The sequence below is a fragment of the Oryzias melastigma genome, linkage group LG10 (genome assembly GCF_002922805.2).
Source record: "Oryzias melastigma strain HK-1 linkage group LG10, ASM292280v2, whole genome shotgun sequence".
Taxonomy (NCBI): domain Eukaryota; kingdom Metazoa; phylum Chordata; class Actinopteri; order Beloniformes; family Adrianichthyidae; genus Oryzias; species Oryzias melastigma.
In genome coordinates this window covers 11,881,893-11,894,338 of record NC_050521.1, presented here as the reverse complement: position 1 = coordinate 11,894,338, position 12,446 = coordinate 11,881,893, and the positions used below count along the sequence as shown (strand labels likewise).

At 40.2% G+C, this 12,446-nt stretch overlaps 1 protein-coding gene across 1 annotated transcript in view; it reads right to left on the bottom strand.

Moving 5' to 3' along the window:
* slc16a2 (solute carrier family 16 member 2) overlaps positions 1-12,446 on the bottom strand; it is a 30,428-nt gene that overhangs the window by 8,123 nt on the left and 9,859 nt on the right. The window contains exons 2-5 of the mRNA XM_024282952.2: positions 6,628-6,772; positions 5,825-6,317; positions 3,352-3,495; positions 1,429-1,657 (exon numbers count right to left, since the gene is read on the bottom strand). Coding sequence (XP_024138720.1) covers positions 1,429-1,657; positions 3,352-3,495; positions 5,825-6,317; positions 6,628-6,772 — 1,011 coding nt within the window. The remainder of the gene's footprint in view (positions 1-1,428; positions 1,658-3,351; positions 3,496-5,824; positions 6,318-6,627; positions 6,773-12,446) is intronic.

Genomic DNA, 12,446 nt, shown 5'->3' with positions numbered 1-12,446 from the left:
GTAACGACTAACTGACTATTTCGACTATTTCGACTATTCCGACTATTTCGATAAATCAACTATTTATAGTTGTCCACTATTTTAATAGTCGATTAGTCGTCGAGTAGTCGACAAATTGTGGCAGCCTTAGTTGGCACTGGTGTTCGGCAGCGGAACCACAACCAGTGTGTGAATGGGTGAATGGGACCATAACTGTATAGAGCTTTGGGCCTTTGAGGAAGGTAGAAAAAGCACTATACAAATACACACCGTATACAAGTATACGCCATTTACCTTAGTGATAGATAAGAAGCAAGGAAGCATAGAATTAGCAAGGAATGGATTCTGGTTCGTTTAAAGGGGTCATATATCATGATTTTCTTAATCCTTTCAGAGTGAACTATATCCATATACAGTATATGATCATATACTACCTTTGGAACACTAAAAAACAAAATATTTATGAATTATTAGTTATTTGTATTAGTTTTTTCCTACCCAGAAGTAAAACAACTCGATTCCTGAAGCTCCACCTGCCGCTGCGTGTGGGTGCCGCCCATTTCATGACATCATCCTGAAGTCTTCGGCAGCGTGTCTGCCTTTCTCCCACGAAAATAATCAAACTTTTTTTAAAGATGGATGCACATACCATGTATCTGCGTATGGGGTGATGGTGGTGTGGGGATGTCTTAAAGGAGCCCTGCGTCTACAGTAAAGAACACCTGTTTGAGCTGAAATTTATTAAAGACAAGACCCAATTGGAAGATATACCGTATTGTGAATCTTAAATCAACATTTTTTTTGCTGATCATCACTAGCTCTGTGGAGAAACTGGGTGTTTGTGTTAGATTGGGGGCGGAGCAGACTCCTTCTGAAAGGGGCGGTCTCACTCGGTGATGTCAGATTGTGAGGACCCGCTTGTTTTCGTGGGTATGGGAGGAGATGCTGCTGAGAGCGCAGGTCTTTAGAGGATTACTCAGAAATGCGAGAACGTATACCGCTTTGTGGCTCTTTATAGTGAGGACTGAACAGTATATTACACTTTAAAGCTCAAAAAGTTGTTTTTACATGGTACAGCCCCTTTAAGGACAGGGTTGTCGGATATGGGGGTTCTGAAGCTCGGTTCGGCTAAGCCTCTTGTTGGTACGGACTCCGTGCCTTCTGGATCCAGTACTGCTTTAACATTTGAACAGCAGAAAGAGCTGCTCTTGATTCAGTTGACTTGAATACCCCTGAGTATTTGGGCGACTGTAAAAATCAAGTCTCCTGTGCATCTATCTTCTTTACTCCATTCATGTTTTTTGTTCTGAGACAGCACTTTCTCCATATTCTTGATGTCAGCTAACATTTTAGTAAAGGGAGAAAGGTGAGGGTGAGGTCACTCTGGATTAAATACCAAAGAGCAAGAAAATGCCAGAGGGAGAATTAAAGAAAAACGGGAGATCTCACCTGCGATGGGTGGACCTGCCGTCATGGGCAGAGACATAAGGCCAAGAAGGTAACCGATGGCCTGCGAGGCCTGCATGGGCCCGACCAGCTCGAAAGCTATGGGGGCCATCATGGTGAGGAAGCAACCGTCGCAAAGTCCCAGGAATGCGCACACCACCACCAGCCCCTCGAACACTGCGCATTGAGGAATCATCATGGACATGAGGCCCAGAGCCATGAAGGACACCACCTGAAACAAGACAGCAAAAATCCTGGAGTTCTGGGTCTTATTTTGTGCAGAGAATGAGAGTTAATTCAACTTTATTGCAAAATATGAGATATGCAAAGCTGCTATTCATTTCAACAAACTTGTGTTTATGATTTTAGTTATTCCCCCTCCATCAATGTAAAAAAAAAAATGCAGTTCCTCAAACCATCACAAGAGGCTGGTTTCAATTTTCTATTGAATCTCCTGTTAAAGGTTCAATTTAGAAACATGATCTGAGGTTAAATCATGTTTTTTTTTATGTTAGCCTAAATGTTCATGTTATTTTTTGTTACTTTGATTGCCAGGTAGGTGGTTGTGTATAAGACTCAAACAAACTTTACTTAACCCCACAGTCTAGTTTTAGAATGTTGTAATCAAGTGAAGTAAACTCCAGAAAATCTAATGGGTGACCTTAAAGAGGGTCCAGTGCACATAATGTTATGGTATAAACTCGACATTGTGTTAAAAAAAACATCAGCAATGATCTTCCTGCAGCATCCATTGTTGCATTTCAGCCTCAGAGGGTTTATAAAGCAACTCTGCAACAATCTGGTGTCCATCACTTTACAAGGAGGAAGATTATTTCCAGTGGAAAAAAAATTCAGGGCAAACATTCAGCCACCCGCGGTCTAACTTTGCGTGCTATCGGTTAAAGCTTGAGCAAGATTACAAACAGAATACAACACACTTCAGAGGAGAAAGAAAAAAAACATACAACAGCAAAGCTGAATTCTGCCGAAGCGCAGCGGTTTCCTCCCAACCAGTGAGATCAAAGCAGACATATTAGACCAAAGGTTGACAAATGAAAAACCAAAGCTGAGATATGGAAGTCCAGCAAAATGCAAAAAATTTTACCACTTGGAATTGAGTTTTTTGGACAGTTTCAGGTGCGTTGTGGAATTATTTTGCAATATAATCAAATTATATATGTAAAAAAAAGATGGGGTTGTTCTAAAAAGATAAATATCAAGCTTTGGCAGATAAATGAATAGAGCAAATTGTAAAGTAGACAAAAAAGATTAATAAGGCACACAGCAGGCAGTTCAACCAAACACAAAGACTGAAGGAAAGTGGGAGTAAATTGTGTAAAAGTATGTATTTTTTTTTCTTAAATTATCTACTTTAGCACAAAACTATGCTCAAATCTTAATTAGAAAATCACTTTTTTTAAATGACAGGATCTCACTGTAAGGCGGCTTTAAACAGGGAACAAATTCTGTCCTGAAATAGCCCGTCTCTCTTCACAAACACACAAGGGAAAAATAACAAACCATTACTGCACATCATGTGCTGGGTTTTACCCCCCTCTGCTCACTTAGAGCAGAACCATTGCTTTAGCTTTAAGCCAGATTTTTCTTTTCTTCTTTTTTTTGGCAAAAGCAAAGCTGATTTTCATCCTTAAACAGTACATATTAATACAATTTCTAAAGAAAACATATTTAACTGAAATTTTGAAAAACCTTTTTCAATGATTGATTAAAATATCAACTGTTAAATTATTTAAGAATTTCTACAAAAACAAGTCAAAATCCCCTTGATAAAGAAACAAAAACAATATTTTGCTTCTGAAGATCCACTTTTGATTGTGTAACACATTTATCCACAGGCAGTACACGAATAAAACAAAAAGAAAAAGCAGACAAGTGGTATTTTTAAGTGTGGTGTCCGCCCCTGACCTGCATATAGATCTTCTTCAGACCCGGAATGAGGTCACCAATCTTGCCGAAAGCGAGACGTCCCACCCCAGATGAAGCTCCAATGCAAACAAGCAACACCCATTCCTTTTCATTCTCCTTGAACTGCTCCTTTGCAAAGTTGATCTGAAATGCACAAAAACACAGGGACATTATGCGGTAAGCTTTCTCTAAAACATGGTTATGAGGCCAGCTGAGTTTTGGATGCTAGAGGTTGATCTGGATTCAAGGAACTGTTACATTTTTAAATCAAGGTCTTGCATGTTTTCATGCACAAAACTTTATAACAGCGGGACAGGAAGAGCCAACACATATAGGTCAGACTCTCCTGATTCAGATAAAAAAAACATGAAACTGCCCGTCTGAAGTGCTTCCTGCAAGGACGCTTGGTCCCCGTAAAATATCTGATCTGCTTTGAAGAGCTCTACATTCATCGCTGGCCATAGGATAAGCGTGTTTAGGGCTACAGAGAGGCCATACAGGAGAGGCTTCCTGAAGTGGTCGAGCTGATACAAAGACCGGGGCTGTGTTTACATCTGGGCTTTGGCCTGAAACAACAGTACTGACAGAGGGAGGCCGGAGCTGGAACATCAGACATCTGGATGGAGGGAGATCAGCTTTACAGCTCCGTGCTGCAGCTTCACTCTCATCCTCCGTCACACTATCTCATAGCTAACTTTTTAAAACCTTGAAATAAAATCTGCAATATATTGTATTATAGGAGTAACATCCCCAATGTGGTCCAAAGAATAAAACATATTGAGAAATACCAGTTTTGATCTTGGGGTTTAGCAGCATATGAATAGCAGAGGCCCAGCAGGTTGCAAATATGAAGTCCACAACACACGAATGGGCAAAGAAACAACAGCATCCAGAACATACAGGCCTCAGTTTATCATCGTAAAAGTTAGAGAAAACTAAATAATAATCAGAATTTAAAGAAGAGGCTACGAAAAAAAGGAACACGGAAATTCAGTGGAGATAAACATAACCTGATTTAGGGTTTTGAAATCATGCCCTATAGATAGAAACGCTTCTCGAACCTGCAGCCTGGATGTGTGAGGACTTAAGGTTATGTCAAAGCTACAGGGTGCAGACACTGTGCAGGAATGAGCTCAGTCCTGGAGTCTATCAACAATTTTTTTAGATCGAATCCAGCCGGCTTGACTAAAAGTGGGTCAAGCACACGAGCAGTGATCTGAATCACAGCAGGAAATCTACATCAGAATAGCATGAAAAAAAAAATTGAGGTTTCGGAAAGGCCTGACCTCATTCTAGAGACTTTATGGTTTTCAATGTCCTCATAGTGGAGTGCAGTGTTTAGCTGAAGCATGGCCAAAGGTTTTGACATGGTAAAACAATGACAAATACAAGCAGAAGTGGTTATGCAAGCCACTGAGTTCTGGACCAGCAGAACCTTGTTTATGGATTTGTGGGGAAGGTTGAAGAGGAGATTGTTTGTGATGAGGCTAAGGGGCTAGGAAGGTTGGTTAGAGGTGCCATGGGGGGGCTAAAGGAAGGACTGGGGCGACTGATGATGTGATTGTAAAAAGACAAAGTAATATCAAGAATGAAACTCAAACTTTTAACTTGAAGAGAATGAGTAACAATGGCGTAGTTGATAGAGGGACAAAAGCTGTTAAGTTTAGAGAGAGTGGACCTGTTATCAACAAGAAGTTCTGGTTTGGCCCTCTTAAGATGAAAAGTTAGAAGACAACTGGGATCTAAGTTCTGAAAAAAAGCTGGTGTGGGAGTGAAAAGTTGAGCTTAGTTGAATATAGAGCAGGGTGTCATCAGCAAAGCAGTTCACGTTGATGTTAAATAAACAGGAGATATTACCGAGGGGGAAAGAAATGCTAGTGAAACTTTGGCACAATTTCAAGGATGCTCTACCTAGACAAACACTACAACAGTTATGTGACTATGCTAAGACCCAATCTGTAAAAAAATTACATAAAACATAAAAAAAACACAACTAAAAACAGCTACATGTTAGCTGGTCTAATACTGACTCCAAGTCAGTATAACCAAATGAAAAACTTTCCTAATAATAAAAAATATAAAATAAAATAATCTTCTTGCAATCGGTAACTCCAAATAGATGCAAATTGTAATAGAAAGTCATTTAAATTTAATTATTCCCCTTTTTGATTATACACAATAAAGATTTCATCACCAGATGAAGATAATGGTTTTATGTCAAAAGGTTTTCCTTATTCTAATTCTAGCAGAAATTCACGAGGAATCTTTTTATAATAAACCTTTATAACAAGCAGTATTCTTTACCAACACTTCTTAAGTTATTTTTTATCTAAAAAATAAATAAATACATAAATAAAGCTGCTAGATTTGAGAGGTATAAACCACAAATGATTTACCAATTTTAAAAAATTATTTGTCTGGTTGATCTTTATTTAGTATGTAAAAAATTTGGATGAAAAAAAAGATGTCTTACCAGATGAACATATGGCACAAAGTAGCCCAAAACAGCCGTGGCCACTCCAAACGCCCACACCCGGTACGTCACAATGTGAAAGACACGCAGGTTGAAGTACTTTCTGATTCTAGTGATTGCTTTGCCCCACTTGCTCCCAGCTTGGGCTGCTGCCTGAGTCTGGGACTCAGAATGGCCAGGCCCCATGGCAGGCGGGCCCATGGCACCCCCAGAGGGGAGTAAAGGTTTAAACGTTAATGCCAGAAGGGCCTGGACCAGCATGAAGAGGCTGAGGATCTGGAACGTTCTGCTGAGGCCCAGAGGCTCAACCACTTTATCAAGTAAAACTGGCAGGCCCATGGAGAAGAGGCTGGCTCCGGCAGTGACCACACCGTTGGCTAAGCCCAGACGCTGGCGGAAGTAGTGGCCAAGGATCACCAGCGAGGGCTGAAAGGCAAAGGAGGAGCCACATCCGAACAATATGCCGTATGTGAAGTAGCGAAGAATCAAAGAGCTGCAGAGAAGAGACAAAAGTTATTTGAGAAAGCATAGAATTTATAATCATGATTTATCAACAGCCACTAACTTTTATTGATGCTTTACTAACTGGGAAAAATGAAAATATTGTACAGCTTTGGGACAATTTTAATGAGGATGATCTACCTCACTTACAGGTATGCTGGGTTGTTATACTATACATTGAACTCATATTAAAGATTAGAACCCTCATACCACAAAAAATGCTTCTAAGGTGCAGTTTCAGCAGGTCATAATCCTGTATTCCCATTTAAACCACAGTGGTTCTTCGGTGGGATGGTTCTTACTTTGCAAACGATGTGCTGAGAAGCCCTATAAAAGCGAGCGCGGCCCCACTGACAGCTGTCTTCCTGCAGCCAAAATGGTCGGTAAACATGCTGACCACAGGGGAGCAGAAGAAGATCATGCCCATGGCCAAGGCCCCAACCCAGGCTGCAGAGGGAGCAGAAAGGAGAGGTCAGTCATAACTCACGGCATGAGCTGTTGAAATCCCGTAAAGCAAACAAGGCGCTGTTTGTGCACAGAGCAAAGATTAGAGTCCTTGGAAGGCCAAAGGCACCATGTCTCTCTAACTAACATGCACAGAAGTCAGTGGAAATGACCTTGTTGAGGCTGGTTGTTTAACAGTCTTTACAACATAAAACATTAGGAGCATCAGTGGGGATCCATGCAGTTTCTTAAATTCTGTCTTCTTTGGTTTGCTAGCTGTTTATACACTATCTCAACAAAAGTAACAGGGGGGGAAAACATGCCCAGTCTTGTCCTTTTACTGCCCTCCAGGCATTTCTTTACTCAGACTGGATATATGTTGTCATGTCATACTAGTTTTATAGTTCCAGTTGTTAAAAAAATAGGAAATTCATAACATGAACCACACTAATATACATGAAGATACTTCACCATCTACTGACGGTCTTTACCAACATGTGATTTATATTCACTAATAGTGTTTACATAAAAAAATGTGTCTTAGTAAAGGTAATATGCATAAGAGATTAACAAGTAAATTTAATTGCATTTATGACCTGTGGTTTAGCTTTACCACCTTTTATTAAATAAAAAGCTCAAATCCTCCACATGGGACACCTTTTAAATCCAATAACAAGTAAGGGATTCTGGCAATGGGTCACATGAGTCCCACATTTTAATGGAAATGAGACTCCAGAGACAGGTACAAGGATTTCTGTAACATGAGCTCTGCTGCTCTGCACATGAGCTTTTTTTATTTACTGATATATATTTACTGATTACAACTTTCAAATATACGTTTTAAAGATCTGGACATCAGTTTTTAAATAATTCCTCCCATTTTTTTCCTTTGCTTTTGCTGGAATTCTTCTCCCTATTCCTTCACATATTTTTTACCCCGGAGCTTCAGATTTTAGATCTTTGCTTTATTGAAATCCCTGCATAAGTTGGCAATGAAATTTCTCTGCGGGCAGCAATATATAAAAAAGTCAGTGTAGCTTGAATAAAAAAAAAAAATGGTGTAGAGAATTACTGACAACATTAAAGATGTAAGTACAAAGATGTTGTCCCTGGGACTGGCTCCTTCTTGGCTCCTCTCTCCTTGTGTGGGGTTGGTAGTGTGAGGCCTGGGGGGTCGACTCTTGATGTGGTGTGGGCCCTGGCCCGGGGGAACTTGGACCCTGCACTGGGGGTGTGTGTGTGGGGTGTAGGGTGGGGTAGGGGGGTGTCCACCATCGGGGGTCAGTCTGCCAGCTGCCCCCAACCTATCCCCGTTCCTCATACAAACATACATTAGGGTGATCGGGAGGGTTGTTTTCTTGCATTGCACTGCGCAGGGTGGACTACTTGGCAGTGGCCCCCCTCCTGTGGTTGCTGCATGGATTTGCCCCTTACCCTCAGTTTTAATTGCACCTTAGACATGTAGGACCTACTAGGTCTACTGCCCCGATTGGAAATGATTGAGCGGTCATGTACCGAATGCGGAAGTAGGTTGTGCATATAGCCCATTATGGGGACTTTTTGAAGATGCAGCTGGAATCACATTTTTGCTCAAACGCGCAGTAAGAAAGACGAATTGTGAAAACCAAATGGTCTTTGTGGTCCAAGAACATAATTCTCCATAATGTATAGTGCTACAGAACATAATATTAAAAGATAGGATATTATATATTATATTATTGTTAAATTAAAGCATGACATGGTTAAAAATATTTACATTTTTTGTCTAAATTTAGAAAAAGTTGAGGGGAAAACTGCATAGAAGACAACAACAAAAATGTTTGCTGCCTTTATCATCAAACTTCTAGGTTTTTCACAACTTTAGTTGGAAATTTGCAGTATTTAAATAACATTATATTAAAAAAAAAGGTTTTCCATAACATTTAGTCCTTATCAATGTACGATTGTGCTTATTCTCTTACATTTCTCTTTGCTATGACAGTTTGATATTCTGATTCCTATTCATATTATAATATCATACAACCCTATTAGGAATACATAATATGTTTTCTAATGAAATTGTTTCATTTAACATTTTTTTTAATGACAAGAGTTAGACTGAATCCTAAGAACATCAAGATGCGTGACAAAAAATGTAAAGTTGGTGTTGCAGCAGATTTTCTTCTTGTTGAGGAGTCTAGTCCTCAACATTTTTTTGTTTAAAATGATTTACAAAAGGAACTTTCACTTTTGTTAAACCACTTTTTGTACTTCTGGAATGATCAAAGTTCATCCCAAGTAAAATATTTAAGAAAAATGTGTGTCAAAACACACAAAAGAGCAAAAACAAAATCACAACATTTGACATTTTTGTAGTCAATGGATGACAGGAAAAGATTCCATCAGATTTTGTGTGACTGGCTCTCAGTCAGCCAAAAAGTAACAAGTATTTTAGCGTAATGTTAATGTTTTCCTATAATTGGCTTTGTAAAGTATTAAGGACATCATACAACCAGTGCAGAGAATGCAAAGCAACTTATTACACGATTCATGCTTGAAACAATCCAAGCAGGTTTATCCCTGTTTTTTGTAGGTAAACTGCATCTCTCTTTAGATAAAATTACCTCAAATATGCTTTGTGGCTTCTAACAGAGCCTCTATCAATAGTAAAAAAGACTTTGTTCTTGTACAGATACATTGACTTTGTTTTCCTTTGTTTGAGTGGTTACAAAAGACCTTTACTCAGCTGACACTGCAAAGCGTACAGAACAATACCAGCCGTTAAAAACCCCTATATTTATTTTTTCAGTTTAAGCTCCAAGCAGTACAGAGACCAAAAAGCAGGACCATGTTTGTGGCTGACGCACAGACGCTGAAGATTTCCCCGAACAAAACAATGCACAGGAGTGTGTTTGGCATTGCATAGCGTTCTCACTGCAAATGAAACAATAGCCATACATTTTTTGCACTGTTTGCGGAAGCCAGGAGGCAGAGGAGCATGGGTTTTATGTGGAAGTCTTTCCCTTTAAGACCAATAAAATGAAATATCCTTTTGCAGGTGGTTAGCAGGAAGATACACTGGTGACGCAAACCCTATTTTTGTCAAAAATGTGTCAACACAAACAAATTCTTAGGTGGAGATTTGGAAAAACTCACTAAAATAGCGAATTATTAATAAACCTATGATCTCAATAAGGGGTAGATTTTATATTGAACTATGGCTAGCCTACTAGCTTAGAATCTACAAGGATACCGTTATTTTTGCATAACATTTTAAAGAATAAACATTATCAGCTTGTTGGTTTTACTTCACGTCAAACAACACGATCTGTTTAAATACTTAGTAGGTAGTCAAAAAAGGCAAGTAGAACATTTTTTTTAATGGCTTCAGTCTTAGACCCAATCCAAATTCTTCCCTTCTACTTTCCCCTTAGCCCTTCCCCTCAATTTGAAGTGGCAGTTTAAGTGGAAGTCGTGTTCGGGATTATTATTTTTTAAATTTCACCCTCCAAACGGAGGGGTCCAAAGTCAATCGTCATAAGGGTAAACCGGGTAGCGCTGAGAAGCCCATTTCTTCACGTGAGTGTGCTCTGAAGCACAGAGGATTACATTTAAATGCAAGTAACGACTATTTGTTGTAGCATGACCTTTTTAAAGTTATAAAACCGCTGTTGTTATGTAAATTCAAGCCCCAGCGATTATTGATAATGTCATCGAACAAAAGTAACGTCCGAAATATTAGACACTTTGTTTTCATAACCCTCCGTTTGGAGGGATAAATAAAGGGGAAGGGGCAACGGGTAGAGGGAAGGGATAAATTCGGATTGGGCCATAGACACAACTGCCCTTATCTTTGGGTAAGAAATTGGCAAAACAAGCACACAGGTGGCTCTGTCACAAACGGGCAGACAGCTGGTTCAATGTGCAGCAGGTTTATTAGTTCAGACAGGAATGAAGCACAGCTGAAAGTCCACAAAGCTAAATCAGGGTCAGACAGCCAGAGGTCAATCATGAGGATGGGAGCATCAAAGAAGAGACTAGAGTAGTCAGGGTCCAGACGAGGGTCAGGGCAGGCAGAAAGCAACCAGTGATGAAGCAGAGTCAGGTACACAGAAGATCAGGTCCAGATAGAAAATACTTCACACTGAGTGAGGCTCCTTGCAGTGCTTAAGTGTCCTTTGGCTGATTGGTATATAAGAGTCAGCTGAGCTGCGTATGTGGAGTGTGCACTGTGATTGCTGGGAGATGTGGTATCTTCAGTACTCTGGAGATGTCTCCCACCCAGGGACCAGAGGGGGAGACAGAGCTCTGATTCCTGAAAGGCCTGCTCAAAACAGCAAGTTGTAGACTGCTTGGTGAACCCATAGAGTGAAAATAGTGATGTTTTTATGATAAGATATTTGCACAAAGCCTGACTGTTAGAAATGAGGAATTTAGACAAGGAGAACGTAGATTGTGTGGCTATCTTATGGGCATCCTTCTGAGACTTAAGTATCCCCTGAATGTGTGTGCAGAAGTTGCACACAGTCAGTTTGGGGCCATTGCGCGCACCTTCTTAATGACTAGAGTGTGGTGTCAGGGTACCACGCAAATCATCACTTGTACAACAAATGTGCGTAACACTTACATTAGCGTAACAGATACTTCATGATATGCATACTACACACATGACAATGATGCGTTCCATTTTCATGATGTCCCTTGATGTGGCCATAAAAGCCTTGATAGAACTGTGAGACACATCTTAACCTTCCTTATGATGAGGCCGCTCTTCTCTGGGATCCTCCACGGACCCGGGCAACCCAAAAACTTGCAGCACTCATACCGGTCAAGTCCCTGTACGATTGCATGGGACTAAGTCTTACATCAGGCGAGTTTTTCTTCACAAACAAGTTTTTGTTGCCTTTTGTTGCTGAAGTATGAAGTAAAATTTCACTGCAACAGTTTTAGTGAAATAAAAGTTGACATTACTTATACTGAAAGATCAAGTTTCTACCTTTTTGGTAGTAGTGACCAAAACTAATATAGATAGCAAATGAGAACAATGTAATAGTGGGCATTTTTAATGCTTTCTCTGGCTATGTGTATTGCACAAGCTATTGATATATCAATAGCTTGTGCAATACATATTCGATTTGTTGTGCAGATTGAAAAAAATATATAATTACTTTGATGATTTTTACCCCTTTTTCTCCCTCAACACCATTTCCTTGCCTGCATCAATCTACTGTACATGATATGAAAAGATCCCTCCCTCCATGAAAAAAATGAATGAAAAGCAAAGCAATTTTTGTGAGTCCATCTCTCTACTTAACTGCATACCTGGTCTGTTTTAGCCTGCAAAGCCTCCTAAGACTCTGTTCTTAACTGAGCCCGTTTCTCTGCCCTTGTTGTTGCCAAAAATGCCAGAGTGCACCCTAACCTGCCAACTTCAAACCTCTAGCTGCCCTGGTGATGCTGGAGGAATCTAGGGCAGCACAACAATATTCCAACCGTCTAAGTGTGTGGACTAAACATCCTGTAGTTAATGTGAGGCCTCCTTACGAATGGGATTGTCACACATCGAATGCAATGTTCTGATAAATGCGTGTGCTGGTGGGTTGTGGCTGAACACAGTAGCGGTTTTAGGCACGGGCAATACGGGCAGCTGCTCGGGGCGCCGATTCAAAGGGGGCGGCATCTCAGCGCTGGGAGGAAA